The 15160-nt window shown below is 58.5% G+C and overlaps 1 protein-coding gene across 5 annotated transcripts; it reads left to right on the top strand.

Moving 5' to 3' along the window:
- Window positions 1-348: 348 nt before the first annotated feature.
- On the top strand, window positions 349-5070 carry LAT (linker for activation of T cells). Of its 5 annotated transcripts, none has more exons than XM_017342569.4 (12): window positions 349-751; window positions 883-913; window positions 1027-1061; window positions 1256-1325; window positions 1452-1516; window positions 1782-1811; window positions 1923-1986; window positions 2073-2167; window positions 3862-3924; window positions 4029-4091; window positions 4180-4276; window positions 4405-5070. In XM_017342569.4, exons 1-11 carry the CDS (start codon window positions 649-651, stop codon window positions 4260-4262), a joined length of 702 nt encoding a protein of 233 aa, XP_017198058.1. In that variant the 5' UTR covers window positions 349-648; the 3' UTR covers window positions 4263-4276; window positions 4405-5070. The 5 variants fall into 5 exon arrangements, with proteins under 5 accessions (XP_017198058.1, XP_017198057.1, XP_051703605.3 ...); XM_017342568.4 differs by having other exon boundaries at window positions 352-751; window positions 2073-2179; XM_051847645.3 differs by having other exon boundaries at window positions 352-751; window positions 1782-1986.
- Window positions 5071-15160: the final 10090 nt, after the last annotated feature.

Below are 15160 nucleotides of genomic sequence, written 5' to 3' on the forward strand. Positions count from 1 at the left end.
CCAGTCCCTGTGCTGTGGGGCTAAGCGCCCAGCAGTGAGGACCGCCGTGCCAGTGAGCTGGCTCCGTGTGACCCTGAGTCACGGCCGGGCTTACTGGAGCCCGCCCCCCCTCCGCACACAACCCCTGGCCAGCCTGGGCGAGCTGGGGTGGGCGCTGCCCTCTGCCTGGCGGAATGCCTGCCGCCGACCCCGACCCCCGGTGGCTTGCCACGGGCTTTCACTCCCACGGAGGAGCTGCCTCTCGTCCCACGGGCAAGTGTCCCTTCGTGAGAACCCTGACGGGGAGGCCTCCCCCTCCCCACCGGCTGGGTGGGGGTGGGAAGGGGCGGTGCAGCGGGCTGGGAGCCCGATGATTTCCTGCCTTCACCCGGTGCTCACCACAGCTTCCTGCCGAGGACGGGCGCCGAGGCGAGGCGAGGCCAGGCGGGCGTCTGGCCCAGGGCAGGTACCGCTGGGGTGCAGGGACCCGTCTCACGCTTGCATGGCGTGGCTGGAGCCCTGGACCCCAGCCCGGGCCCTGGCCTGACCTAGGGGGCTAGGGTCCCCCAGAGCTTGCACAGAGCCCAGCCCCCACAGAGGGCTCCGCTGCCCCCTACCCCCCACCGCTGCGCCCTTCCCCGAGGACCTGGGCCAGGCTCTGCCCAGCAGATGGAGGTGAACGTCCTTGGACACTCGGCGCTGGGCCTCCTGCTGGGGCCGCTCCTGGCTGTGCTGCTCATGGCCCTGTGTGTGCGCTGCCGCCGGCTGTCAGGTGAGCAGGGGCTTGAGGGCGGGGGTGCACCTGCTGGAGTCGCTGTACAGTCCCCGGCCCCCCTCGCCTGCCTCCGCCTGCCACCGCCCCGAGCCCTGGCCCCCGCCTCACCAACCCCTCTCTTCCCCCAGATTCCTACAACAGTGCCTCTTCCTCGGATGGGTGAGTGGGTCCCCTCCGCCCCGTGCCTGTCCCCCGCAATTCCCCACAGAGGGCTGGGCGGGGGATGGGGGGTCTGGCTCAGCTCCAGCCCCCACCTGTGTCTCTCTTGCCAGTTTGTATCCCAGGAGCATCTTGATCAAACCGCCCTGTGAGTAGTTGGAGGCGCCCCTGCCTCTGGGAGAGAGGCTCCCTCCGTTGGGTGCCCCCTCGTTCTAGGTTGCCCACATGGCTTTGGCTTGAGCTGGGATGGGGAGTGGGGGGCGGTCAGGGCACCAGGGCTTCGAGGAAGGCGGGAGATGCGGGTCGGAAGTCACTCTTCCCAGCTCAGCTCTGTGTCCTCAGATACCCCTGCCCCCTGGCCGGCTGTTACCTCCGTTCCACCCCTGAGCCAGCCAGACCTGCTCCCCATCCCGTGAGTAGCCCCCCAACTCCTTCGCCTCCAAATCTCTCTCTACTCCCTTGTTTTTCCAGTGCCCCCCGCCCCGCCCTGCTGTAACCCTCCTGGCATCGAGTGTGACCTCTGACCTTTGATTCCCAGGAGATCTCCGCAGCCCCCTGGGGATTCCCACCGGATGCCGTCTTCCCGGAGGGACTCTGGTGGCGGTAAGTGTGGCAGGGCACCCCCACTCTGCCGGGAAGGCAGGGGTGCCTCCAACTACTCACAGGGCGGTTTGATCAAACTCACAGGGATATACAAACTGGCAAGAGACACGGGTGGGGGCTGGAGCCGAGCCAGACCCCCCACCCCCAGCCCAGCCCTCCGTGGGGAATTGCGGGGGACAGGCACAGGGTGGAGGGGACCCACTCACCCATCCGAGGAAGCCCAACCCTGAGCTGACTCAGTTTCCCTCTTGCTCTCTCCTTGAAGCCCAGAGCGTGGCGAGCTACGAGAACGAGGGTACGTTTGGGCTGCCGGGGGCGGCGGGGTTGGGGGGCCCAGCCGGGTGGGGAGGCGGGGGCCTGTCTCGGGCTGTGCTGAGCTCTCCCCACCCCGTGTCGTTGCCCGCAGAGCTGGCCTGTGAGGACGCGGATGAAGATGAGGATGAGGAGGACTCTCACAATGAGGGCTACCTGTGAGTGGCAAGGGGGCAGGTGGGCAGGTGGGTGCTGGGGCCCCGGGCGAGCTTCCTCACCCCCTCCCCCATTGGTTCACTCTCAGGGAGGTGCTTCCCGATGACAGCCCGGCCACCAGCGGCCCTGGCCCCTCCGCCCCTGCGCCCGGAAACCCTGGTCTCCGAGACAGTGCCTTCTCCAGTGAGTCAGGAGGTGCCGGCCCCCCCCCCCCGCATGCTCCCCTGCCCTGTGAAGGTTTTAGCGACCCCGCTCCCCTGTGCTCCCTCTCCAGGGCTCCCCTGCTGCAGGTGCCGGACTTCTGCCCTGGCCTTGATTTCTCCTTTATTGTCTGGGAGATGTCCTTGCCTTTATTCGCAGCCCTTGTGCTGTATATATGTTTTCCCCTCCTATCCAGTTCTTTCTGGGTCTCTGCATGTTCCTTTTTTGTAGCCCCCTGTTCTTGTTTCATGGAGGCAATAGCATCTTGTACATTTCTGTTTTTTTTTTTAACTAAAGATTAAAAAGAAATTTTGCAAAAATGTATTTTGAGAGGCAGTGGCTCAGATGCCGGCAACAGCCAAGGCTCAGCCTAACTGAAGCCTGGAACCTGGAACTCAGCCATGTGCGCGGCAGAAACCCAGCCGCTCGAGCCGTCCACGGCTGCCTCCCAGGGTACACCGCAGCAGGAAGCCGGAACTGGGAGTGGAGGGGGAGGGGCAGGGGGCTCCAGCCCAGGCTCTCTGAGCTGGGAATACAGGTTGTGGGCATCCCCCGCAGGGTCTTCACCGCTGTGCCCAGTGCCCACCGCCATCTGGTCGGTCTGAGGACCTGATGGTGTGTGTGTGTGTGTGTGTGTGTGTGCGCGCACACATGGCTGGGGGAGGGGGCGCCTTTTCCTCTGCTCCCCTTGGAGCTGCCTTTCTCCCTTCAGTTTGGTTTCACCCCGGGGCTTTTCTCGCCTGCTACGTGTGCTGGTCCCTGGCTCCCGCACCTGCAAGCTGCCGTCCCTCACCATCCCAAGTCCTGGGCTGCATCAGTTTGTCCCAGTGCTGCTTCCCATCCATCCATCCATCCATTCATTCACTTGTCACCCATTGTCCTGCAAATGCCTCCATGGGGCTGAGGCCAGGCTGTGACAGCCACTGAGGCAAAGCACAGAGACTTCAGCGTCTCGTGCTGGCTGAGGGCTGCCACTTTATTTATTTGAGAGGCAGAGTTACAGAGAGAGAGAGAGACAGACAGACAGACAGAGAGAGGTCTTCCATCCGCTGGTTCACTCCCCAGATGGCCGGAGCTGGGCTGATCCGAAGCCAAGAGCCAGGAGCTTCTTCCGGGTCTCCCACACAGGTGCAGGGGCCCAAGCACGTGGGCCGTTTTCTGTTGCCTGAGGTTGCACAGTGTTGGTGCTGGAGTTGGGTCTTGAGCTTGGGTGAGCGGCCAGAGTCTCTGGTTTTGAGGCCCGACCTGTCCATGTCTCTGTGACATGACGCCACAGACGGCTCACAGAGTGACGCTGAGGGTGACCAGTGTCCAGGAGGGGCTTGAGGGACGGGGGCCAGCAGCTGGGGCAGGCTCCGTGACACTGCTGTCAGCCCCCTTCTGTGCGCATGCTCTGAGCTGCTGTCTGTCCCCGCGGCCCAGCCCGGGGGCCATGTGCGCATGCTCTGAGCTGCTGTGTGTCCCTGCCGCCCAGCCCGGGAGCCGTGCTGGGGTCCCCGTCTCCCCGGGGCCGCTTGGGCCACCTCTGTCTGGCCCCGGCCCTCACCCTGGCCACTGCCATTGCTCCTTTCGCGTCCCCATGGGACTGCCTGGGAGTCGGGCACCCGAGGCTAGGGGATCTCTGGGGCCGGGCTGACGCTGCTGGGGCGGGGTGGGCCCTGCTGGTCTCTCCACAGTGGAGTCTGGCGATGATTACGTGAACGTGCCTGAGAGCGGGGGCAGTGCAGACGCGTCCCTGGGTGAGTGACCGGGGCGCCCTGCTGGCCTTCCCCCAACCCCTTGCAGACTCAGGGTGGGGCACCCACAGCCCTCCCTCGGTCCCTCCTCTGACCTGTCCCCACAGATGGGAGCCGGGAGTACGTGAACGTGTCCCAGGAGCTGCCCCTGGAGGCCAGGATCCAACCTGGTGAGTGCCAGGGCAGGGGGCTACAGAGGCTAGGGGCAGGGTGGGGGTGGCCCTGGAGGCTGGAGCCCACCCTCTCCTCTCCCCATAGCCACGCTGAGTGCCCCAGAGGCTGGGGACCAGGAGGAAGACGAGGAAGCTCCAGATTATGAGAATCTACAGGGCCTTAATTGAAGATGGGGGACCTGGTGAGAGGCCCTCCCTGCCCGTCCACCCTGCCCTGGGCACCCCCCTTGCATCCCCTCCCTGCCCCCGGGGGGCTGGTCCTGCGGCTCTCCTGCCACCTTCTGACCCAGCTCCCTACCTTGTCTTTCAGCCTGCGGCCACACCCCCAGACCCAGCCTTGCCGGGACCCCTGGGCTAGGCAGCTGCCTCTGGATCCTCCAGTGGAGGGAAGGGGGCGGGGGACCCCTTGGCACCCTGCCCGACAACAGCCTGAGAATTCTCCCCCTAACTTATTATCACTTTGGGGTCCAGCCTGTGCCCCCCTCCCCCAGTTCTCTGCACCTTCTGACACAGCCTGAGAACAAAGTCCCCCGTCCCTGCCCTACCTTTTGTAAGAGAAGAAAGGTCCGTGTGTGGTTGGCTTTGGGGAGGGGGCCGCGTGTGTCCCTGTCCTCTGTGTGTGCGTCCTGGGGCTCCCCTCTGCAGGGGCTCCCTCTCCCCCTACCCCTGGGGTCCCAGCCAGGCTCCGTGAGAGGGCAGCTGGCGATGGAGGGGTCTCACCTTCTGCGTGGGGCCTGGGACCCCAGTCGGCACTTGTGGGGCTCGAATAATCTCCGTCCTCAGCGGGGAGGGAGGTCCCCATGGGGCGGGGGTGCAGCCACTGGCTGTGCTGGTGGTGGAGCAGGGCGCTACCAGCCACGCCCTGCCCTGCCGCTCCTGGCCTCAGTTTCTCCATCCTCACTCACCGGACCTGACCTCCCAGGACTCTCCTACTCCGTAACCTGTTGTGGTCCTCAATAAAACAGAACAGTGAAAATGGCCTTGGCGACTGTGAAAGATCCCGTGCCACGCGGTGCAGCTCAGACGCTGCTCACCCAGGTCGCGCTCACTTTCTGAGCGTCCAGTTCCAAGGGCTGGGTGGGGTGGGGCCTAGGACGCCCATGTGGTTCCAAAACTACGCTCCACAAGCCACACCTCGGGGAGGGAGCGGTGTGGTAGAGACCTGTATTTTTAAAATAATTATTTATTTGAAAGGCAGAGTTACGGAATGAGAGAGAGAGAGAGAGAGCCTCCACCTGCTGGTTCACTCTCCAAATGGCTGCGGTGGCTGGGGCTGAGACAAATTGAAGCCAGGAGCTTCTTCCTGGTCTACGTGGGTGCAGGGGCCCAAGGACTTGGGCTGCCTTCCCAGGTGCATTAGCAGGGAGTTAGTAGGATTGGAAGTGGAGCAGCTGGGATTCGAACCAGGCTTCATATGGCTGCTAGTGTCACAGGCAGCAGCAGTTTAACCTGTGCCACGGTGCTGCCCCAAGACCTGTTTTTTTTTGTTTGTTTGTTTGTTTTTTGGTTTTTTTTTAAGGATTTATTTATTTATTTATTTGAAAGAGTTACAGAGAGGCAGAGGCAGAGAGAGAAGAGAGACAGAGAGAGAGGTCTTCTATCTGCTGGTTCATTCCCCAGATGGCCACAATGGCCAGAACAGCACCGATCTGAGGCCAGGAGCCAGGAGCCAGGAGCTTCTTCCGGGTCTCGCATGCAGGTGCAGGGGCCCAAGGACCTGGGCATCTTCCACTGCTCTCCCAGGCCACAGCAGAGAGCTGGATCGGAAGTGGAGCAGCTGGGACACGAACTGGTGTCCATATGGGATGCCAGCACTGCAGGCAGCAGCTTTACTCACGACGCCACAGCATCAGCCCCTAGACCTTTGTTTTGACCTGGCTGGGATCCACTTCCCATAATCATGGGATTTCTGCCTCAGTTTCCCTCTGGGATCTCATTGTGTTTGGTTGGCGAGATTGGGCCATCCTACCCCACCCCCACCCCCACCCAGGAGGTGAGCACCTGCGTTGCACCTGGACCACAGCTGCCGCCCTGCCCCCAGCCACCGTGCGGGCCCAGGTCCAGGCATGCAGGGAAGCTGGGCGTGGGAGGAGCAGCTCTGGGGGTTGGGCCAGAAGTGCTGGAGAGAAGCAGCTCTTGTTCACGGCCGTTCCTAAGGATCTGATCCTGAAGCTGGTGCCAGGAGAGCCTGCCCCGTGCCACCGACAAGGGCAGTGTGGTCCCAGACAGACAGGGCCAGCTCCTAGTGGTGACGTTAGAACTCCTGGATGCAGCCACACCTGAAGCAAGACCCACGCCGCCCCCCAAGGCTTCCCAGTTGCATGGGCCTTAAGTGATGGCTTTCTCCTTCCAGCCTGGCTTGGGGTTCCTGTCACTGCCCCCACAGGCGCTCTGATGGACACCCAGATCTGGAGCTTCTCTGTGGATCTGTCTCTCACTTCTCTCACTTAACTGCGTGACACCCCCGCCCCCATCACTGTCAGTAACCCTGTTTCTCAGGTAGCAAAACAGCCTTGCAGGAGTGGAGCCGAAGAGGTGGCTCTGGGTGCTGCTCTGAGCCTGGCCCACTCCGGGACCCGGCTCAGCAGCCCCCGTTGCCCTGGTAACTGGGCAGCCTGCCGATGGGGAAGCAGTCAGAGCTGATGGGGTGCGAGGGTCTGGGAAAGTGATCACACAGGCTGGACATCAGCTGGTGGCGTGAAGTCCTTTTATGTGGAAGAATCGGAATGAGCTGAGGCGCCTTTGTGCCTGGGTGGAGGGGACCGAGACACGCTGATGAAGCCACCTTGGGGGACCTTGGCCGCCGTGTGTGCCTTTCCCCTTGCTAGCAAGTTCCTGGGTCTGAACCCTGAGCAGCTGCGGCGCCTGGGCCGGGAAGGCAGGTGCAAGCAGTGTTGTCATGGCTACGGCTGGACACAGCCTGGACCCCAGTCCCCGGAGGAGGGGTGGGAAAGGCGCGGTGCAGGCACGTGGCAGCCGCTCCCCAGCGGCCAGTGGGTGGACGGGCAAGGCTGGGTGGTGTGGATGGGTATCGTCTGTTCGTCTGAGCCGTCATCCCTGCTGCCTCCCAGGGTGCACCTGGGCAGGAAGCTGGGAGCTGGAGTGGAGCCGCGACACAGACTCAGGTGCTCTCTTGGGATGTGGGCAGCCCCAGAGGCAGACTTACTCCTGCCCCTCTGAGACGCCTGCATGAGCATCATCCCGACTGTCACCATCACCATCGTGTGGCGCCCGGCCTGCCTCTTCACCCAGCGCCCGCCTCCCTCCTCTGTCCCCTCAGAGAGCTCTCTGGGCTTTCACAACTCGTTTTATTTATTCAGTCATTCGTTTATATTTATTTGACAGGGAGGTAGACAGAGCCCCCATCCCACGGTTCACTCTCCAAATGCTGGCAGGAGTGAGATGCCCACCAGCAGCTTCCGGTTTGTGTCCTCTCTCTCTGCCTCCGTGAGCGCTCCATCTCCCGTCTTTCCCTCCTGTGTGGTCACGCATTGGTTCCGGGCAGCTCCAGGAACCTCAATCTCCCCGGTGCCCACAGGGAGCCCAGCACGCACAGAACGTCCCAGCATCTTCAGCAAAGGCCCTGAACGTGCGTTGCTGGGGCTGGCTTGGGACACGTGGCTTCCTGACCGAGTCCCTGGCCGGGAGCACACCACCCCATCTCCAAGAGACTGGAAGTGGGGTCCAGAGAAAGCTGGGGGGCCATGGGCTGGTAGGAGACAGGATGCCCACTGGGACACATTTATCCCACTCTTCCTGTGTGCGCCACACTCAGTGTTACCCCGAACCTCACAACAGCTCTGTCTGTAGCGTACGAGGAGCCAGCCCTGCTCTGTACAAAAGCAAGCAGGCTCAGAGAGGCCAGGTGGCTTGCTTAGGGTCACACAGCAAAGCCCACAGCCTGCTCAGAAGTTGGTGGGAAAAGGAGAGAGCAAAAAGGCAAATCCGAAACGAAATTCACCGAGGGTCAGAGTGCCTTTTGCTAAAACTCTGGGGGAATGAAGCTCCTTTTTTTTTTTTTTTTTTTTTTCCCAGCTGGGATCACTCAACAGGTAGGTCAGGGGCATGCGAGAGGGCAGCTGGCCGAGGGAAGGCAGCACAGAGGGAGGTGGGTTGCGTGAGAACACGCATCAGAGTCCTGGATCCACTCATTCCTGAAGCTGGCTCTGCCCGTGAATGGCTCAGTGATGTGGGTTAACGAACACTTCTCTGGCTTGGCTCAGCTTCAGCTGGCTTTGTGTCGTTTGCAAATGAAAGAGCCGTGACTCACAGAGACAGGATGCCGTGGGAGCGTGGGAGCGCCACCTTCATCAACAAGGGCCCCTCCTCCAGGCACCTGCCCTGTGCCCCGCCCGTGCCGCCAGCAAGTGCTCCAGACACTCAGGCCTCTGCCCCTGGCCCTGGGCTAGGTTCATTCGCCTTGATTTGGATAGTCGGAAATGAAGAGGCCCAGAGGAGGCAGATGGCCAGACCACGAGGCTGCCCTGCCCACAGCGCCCCTCTCTCCAGCTCGCCCCCAGCTTGGTGGGCAGCTGAGGCCTCTCACAGGGTGCCTTCTGCCCACCCAGGCCCTCACTGGGGCTGTGGGCACCGGGACTGTCCAGGAGGGTGCCATCCCTTGGGGGCTGGCAGGGCCTTGGAGCCCCGGGCCAGAGGGTCCTGGCCTCTTCCCTAGGGGCCCTCCTGCCCCCTTGCTGGGGCTCTGAGTCCGCCTTCAGGGCCTGGCAGGCCTCTGAGTGTTCTCACCCCTCCCCCGCCCCCGGCTCTCAAGTTCACCCGCTTGCTCTCTGTTTTCAGGTCCCCCGCAACACCCTGCACCCCGGTGTGCCCCCGCCGCGGTCCCACGCACTGCTTTCATTCTTGTCTCGGCCTCTGCCTCTCTTTGCCCCCGTGTCTCGGGGCCACCGCCCCTGTCTCGCTCTGTGTCTCTCTCCATCCCTGCCTCTCTCGCTCTCTGCTTCTCCATCTTCTGCTGAGTTTCTCTCGGTCTCAGAAGTCTCTCTCTCTCTCTCTCTCTCTCTCTCTCTCTCTCTGGTTCTCGGGCTCCCTCCTCCTCCTCTCCCTGCCCCTCCCTCCCCACATCCTGAGTTGTCTTGGGGGAGCCGGAAGGATCAGAGAGAGAGATATCAGGACGTTCAGCTGCTGCGGGACCGAGATAATGTGGGGGGTGGGGCAGGTGGGGGTGGGGGCCCAGGCTCCCACTCTTGGCCTGGCCCGAGGCGCGATGGCAGGCAGGGGAATTGTGTCACCACCGTGCCGGCCTCACTCTTCCTTCCTGAGAGCTGGGCCTTGCACCTGCTACTGTCCCCGGGCGGCTGTGAGCAGGGATTCGGGGCTGAGGGCAGGAGCGGGTGTACAGCAAGGGGCTGAGAGGAGGGAGGCTCCGGCCAGGCATGGCGGGGGGGTCTTCTCCCAGGGGCTCCCCCTGGTGTCCCTGCGGGCTGGGCTTGGTAGCACTTGTTCCGTGTTGGGCCTCCTAGTGTTTTCCTTTTTCTTTCTATTTTATTTGTTTTAAAGGCAGAGACCCAAAATGCCCGCAACAGCTGGAGCTGGGCTAGGCTGAAACCAGGAGCTGAGAGCTCCGTCCTGGTCTCCCATGTGGGTGCAGGGACATGATCAGAAAGCCGGAATGGAGAGCGGAGGCAGGACTCGAACCTAAACACTCAGCAGAGCCCCAAATGGGGTCTTAGCTGATGGCGCCAAACGCCCCCTCCCTCCATGTCCCCCACCCCCATTCTCCTCCCAACTGTTTGAGTCTGCCTAACAGCTTGGGACACCAAGACACAGAGCAGTGGAGTGGCCCGCCCACGGGGACCTGCAACAAGACAGGACTCTGATCCAATTAGATGGGCTGCCTCCCAGACGGGCAGGCTGTGTGCACGCCCATTTTTTAAAAGATTTATTTGTTTATTTGAGGGGTAGAGTTACAGAGAGAGAGAGAGAGAGAGAGAGAGAGGTCTTCCATCCGCTGGTTCACTCCCCAGTTGGCTGCAATGGCTGGAGCTGGGCGGATCTGAAGCCAGAAGCCAGGAGCTTCTTCCAGGTCTGCCAAGCAGGTGCAGGGCCCAAGCTCTTGGGCCCTGAATAGAAGCATCTTAAGTTCACCTTTAACTCCAGCAGGGAGAGAGTCATTGACATCTCAATTCACCCTCCCCCCCCCCCCCCGCACACTTCCATTATTTATTTATTTTCATTGTATTTGAAAGGCAGAGAAACAGCTCTTCCATCCGCTGGTTCACTCCCTAAATGCCTGCAATAGTCAGAGCTGGGCCACGCTGAAGCCAGGAGCCTGGAACCCAATTCAGGTCTTATGTAGGTGGCAGGGACCCCGGCATCATCTGCTGCCTCTGAGGGCACCTTAGCAGGAAGTTGGATTGGAAGTGGAGCAGCTGGGACTCCAACCGACCCTCTGACACGGGCTGCAGGCGGTGACTTCAGTGCTATGCCCAATGCCTGCGTCTACTCTGCACTTCTCATTATTGTTGCCGTCTGGGGCTGCAGTCTGGGGCTGCTATTTAACATCTTATTTTTTTTTTTAAGATTTATTTTATTTTTGTGAAAGGCAGAGTGACAGAGCAAGCTCCCATCTGCTGGTTCACTCCCCAAATATCTGCAACGACCAGAGCTGAAGCCAGGAGCCAGGAACTCCATCCGGCCCTCCCACACGGGTGGCAAGGGGGCAAGTGCTTGGGCCACCTTCCACTGCCTTCCCAGGTGCATTAGCAGGGAGTTGGATTGGAAGTGGAGCAGCCGGGACTCCATGTCTATTGGATGCCGGCGTTGCAAGCAGCAGATCAACCGCCATGCAGGTCCCTATCTTGTTCATCTCCATTCTTACCCTAAGGGCGGAAGGCGCAAGTCCCGTGCCCCCGAGCAGGCAGCCCTGTGGGATTCAGCCTGGATTTTGCAGGGTTCATTTTTTTAGGGCTTCCTGTTCTTTAGGGCAAGCAACACTGGCTTTCTATTTAGGACTGTGACATGTGGTTGTCTTTGAAATGAATTGGAGTTTAAAAAGGGAAGTCATTTCATAGAAAACTAATGAGAACCCCAGGTCCAGGCTGCTAAGGATATGGTCAAAGGCAAAGATGTAGAATCAGATGACCTGCTGTTTAGGAAGCCCTGAGCTGGCGGGGGACGGACAGCCCTTTCGTGGTTTGCCCTGTCTCCATAGCTGCTCTGATCACCTGCTCGAGAGACCCCACGGCCGGTCAGTGGCTGAGCTAGGACCCAAGCAGCCATGGCCGGGGTGGGTGGGTGGGATTTGCAGGATGATTGTGGAGCTGCTGCAGCTGCGGGAGGCAGCATAAACAGGGGGTTGCTCTGAAGCCAGAGACTCACACGTGGGCTGTTGGGTGGGGGCACCCGGGTGGGGGTGGGGCGGAAGGGGCTTGGAAAACCAGCAGGAAGCAGCAGGGCGTGGGCGTGGGTACACTGAGCAGGTGACTGCTGTCGCCACCAGTCACCCCCAGCCCCACCGCCAGGCCACTGGCTTGAGCTCTCACTGTCTCTGCCTGTTGGATCACCTGCCCTACACCCTTGGCCCAGCCACAGCCAAGCCTCCCCAACCCCCCACCCCAATGGCAACTTCCCCCACATAAGCAAGCAGGGACAATGGCCATGGAGCTCTCTTTCCCGCCACGGCTCCTCCCGCCTTGCCCCTGTCTTTCCCGGAGCCCCTTCCCCACCCAGGGCCTCAGCACAGCCACCTGCTGTGGGACTCAGTCCCTGATGAAAGACTGTGATGAAAGCCCACCTCCCATCTGCTCCCTGGGCCAGCGGGCGTGGTCTTTCAGCTCCGGACACCCCAAACTCACCTGCCTCCAGCTACCCCACCAAATTGACTTCATAATGTTGATTTTTAAAAAAAATTTATTTACTTATTTTCATCCACTTGAAAGAGAAAGAGAGAGAGAGATATCTTTGATTCGCTTTCCAAATGCCTACAACAGGCAGGACTGGGCTAGGTTAACAGCAGATGCCATGAACTTCCTTGGGGTCTCCCACCTGGGTGCAGGGGCCCAAGGGCTTGGGCCATCTTCTACTGCTTCCCCAAGTCATAGCAGAGAGCTGGATCAGAAGAATAGCAGCTGAGACTAGATCCAGCACCCATCTGGGATGCCAGCACTTCAGGCCAGGGCTTTAACCCGCTGCGCCACAGCGCTGGCCCCATCATGTGACATCTTAAAAGACCCCAAAGAACCAAAACAATCTTGATAAAGAATGAAATTACAAGATTCATATTTCCTGATTTAAAAATGATCACAAAGCTACAATAATCAAAACTGTGGCACTGGCATAGAGACCTGTGGAGTCGAATAGCAGGGTCAGAAAAAACCTTCACACAGTCAAGTGACCTTTGACAAGGGTGCCAAGATCACTCATTGGCAAAAGGACAATCTCTTTAACAGACAGTGCTGGGAACACTGGCTATCCACACAGAAAAGAATGCACCATATACAAGCATTGACTCAACTGGATTAATGACCAAAATGCAAGACATAAAACCACTAGAAGAAAATTATGCAGGAAAAGCTCCATGGCATGGAATTTGGCAGTGATTTCTTGGACATGACCAGAGGCACAGATAACAAAGCAAAAACAGGTAAGCGGGACTGAATGAAGTGTGAAATTTGTGCATCAGCAGAGTGAAAAAGCAAACTATGGATGGGAGAAAACATTTGCAAATCATATGCGGGGGTAAGATCCAGAATATGTAAATAGTTCCAACAACTCAATAACAACAACCACAACACCAAAACCCAAGAACCCACTTAAAAAATGAGCCACGGATTATTTTTTAAGATTTTATTTTTATTTATTTGAAATAGTTACAGGGGGGGCGGAGATAGAGAGAGAGATGTTGAGGTGGATTTGTTCTGAGAGGAGGAGCGTGGTAGGGGCAAGAGGCAGGGAGTCACCACACAGACCCCGGGAGTCAGGTAATAGCAAGCCAGAGGCGAACAGCCTGCAGACTTGTTTATTTCAGTTGGTACAGCAGCTTAAATAGCCAAGGCAGCCAATCCAGTCAAGGGGCGGCCTATGCCCTAACCAATCACACCCTGTTGCCATGTGGTTTCCAAAGCCATCCAATCACAGCCTATTGCTTGCCAGTGGCCATCTTGGCATGGCCTTCTCATTCCACCACAGAGAGAGAGAGAGGTCTTCCATCCGCTGGTTCACTCCCCAGATGGCTGCAACAGCCAGAGCTGCGCTGATCTGAAGTCAGAAGCCAGGAGCTTCTCCTGGGTCTCCTACACAGGTGCAGTGGCCCAAGCACTTGGGCCATCTTCTACTGCTTTCCCAGGTCATAGCAGAGAGCAGCCAGGACTCAAACCAGCGCCCATATGGGATTGACAGCGCTTCAGGCTGGGGCTTTAACTTGCTGCACCACAGCGCCAGCCCCTGGGCCACGGATTTGAACAGACCTTTTTTCCAAAGATGCTCTAGAGATGGTCAACTGTTACGTGAGAAGACACACAACACCAGCAGTGGTTAGGGACGTGCGAATCAAAACCACTGCGAGATCTGCTTCCTACTCGTTAGGATGGCTACAAGAAAAACAAAAACGAAAGAGAAACTAGCAAGTGTTGGGAAGGATATAGAGAAATTGGAACCTTTGCTCACTGTCAGTGAGAGTAAAAAACAGAGCAGTCACTATAGAAAACAGTGTGCAGGCCCTCAAAATTAAAATAAAATAGGGGCCAGCACTGTGGCCTATGGGTAATGCCACCACCTCCAGTGCCAGCATCCCATATGGGAACTGGTTCAAGTCCCGGCTACTCCACTTACAATCCAGCTCTCTGCTATGGCCTGGGAAAGCAATAGAAGATGGCCCAAGTCCTTGGGCCTCTGCACCTGTGTGGGAGACCTGGAAGAAGCTCCTGGCTTCTGGTTTCGGATCAGCCCAGCTTCACCCATTGCATCCAATTGGGTAGTGAACCAGTGGATGGAAGACCTCTCTCTCTCTCTCTCTCTCTCTCTCTCTCTCTGCCTCTGCTTCTCTGTAAGTCTGCCTTTCAAATAAATGAATAAATCTTTAAAAAAATAAATAAAATAAAACTGCTGAGGGTCAGTGTTGTGGTGCAGTGGGTGAAGCCACCTTTGAGGCATGGGCATCCCATGTGACAGTGCTGGTTTGAGTCCTGGCTGTTCTGTTTGCGATATAGCTTCCTGCTAACGGGCCTTGGAGAGCAGTGGGAAATGGCCCACATACTCTACTCAGGCCCATGCCGTCCTGGTGGGAGACCTGGATGGAGTTCCAGGTTCCTGGCTTCAGCCTGGCCCAGCCGCAGCCATTGCAGCCATTTGGAGGGAACCAGCAGATGGAAGTCCTCTCTCTCTCTCTCTCTCTCTCTCTCTCTCTCTCTGTGTCTCTCCTTTTCTCTCTATAACTCTGCCTTTCAAATAAATCAATTAGAAAAAATCAAACTACTCTGTAGGGTCAGGCATCAAGCCTAGTGGTGAAGATGCCTGCCCAACACCTTGGAGCACCAGCTCTTCAAATAAATAGTAATAGTAATAATAATAATAATTTAATAAAAAGTAGGCGGAGGCAGGCGGGTCTCCAAATCAGAAAAGGAGCCCATTCTCTTTCTTTCCACCTGCTGGAAAACTATTATAATATGTTGATTTCAAATTAAAATTTGGGAAAAGCATTTAGTCTAAAAGTTGATTTCGTTCTTGGGGTGATCTCATCTCATCTTGGAGGGCCTGGGTTCGAGTCCCGGCTCTGTTCCTGATTCCAGCCTCCTGCTAATGCACCCTAGGGGGCCGCAGGTGATGGCTCAGGCACTCAGCGCCCTGCCACCCAGTAGGGGAGATGCAGATTGAGTTTCCTGCTCCTGGCTTTGGCCTGGCTGTTCCAGATGTTTGGGGAGTGAAAGACTGGATGGGAGCTTTATCTGTCTGTATCTGTCTCTCCAAGACTTTTTTTTTAAATTAACATTTAGGGCTGGACTTTGTTGCATTGGTTAAGGCACTAGAGACCCACAGTCCACCGGGGCGTCCCAGTTCCACCTCTGATTCCAGCTGCTTGCTGATGTACGCTTTGGGAGGCAGGAGGTGAT

This window comes from Oryctolagus cuniculus, chromosome 19, assembly GCF_051225735.1.
Source record: "Oryctolagus cuniculus isolate XC-2025 breed Fujian yellow rabbit chromosome 19, ASM5122573v1, whole genome shotgun sequence".
NCBI classification, from domain to species: Eukaryota; Metazoa; Chordata; class Mammalia; order Lagomorpha; family Leporidae; genus Oryctolagus; species Oryctolagus cuniculus.

Excerpts from the sequence above, each read along its gene's own strand:
- LAT (XM_051847645.3), top strand. The coding sequence starts at position 649 with ATGGAGGTGAACGTCCTTGGACACTCGGCGCTGGGCCTCCTGCTGGGG. Across the intron at positions 752-882 it reads GCGCTGCCGCCGGCTGTCAG|ATTCCTACAACAGTGCCTCT; the intron begins GTGAGCAGGGGC and ends CTCTTCCCCCAG. Across the intron at positions 1,987-2,072 it reads TCTCACAATGAGGGCTACCT|GGAGGTGCTTCCCGATGACA; the intron begins GTGAGTGGCAAG and ends GTTCACTCTCAG.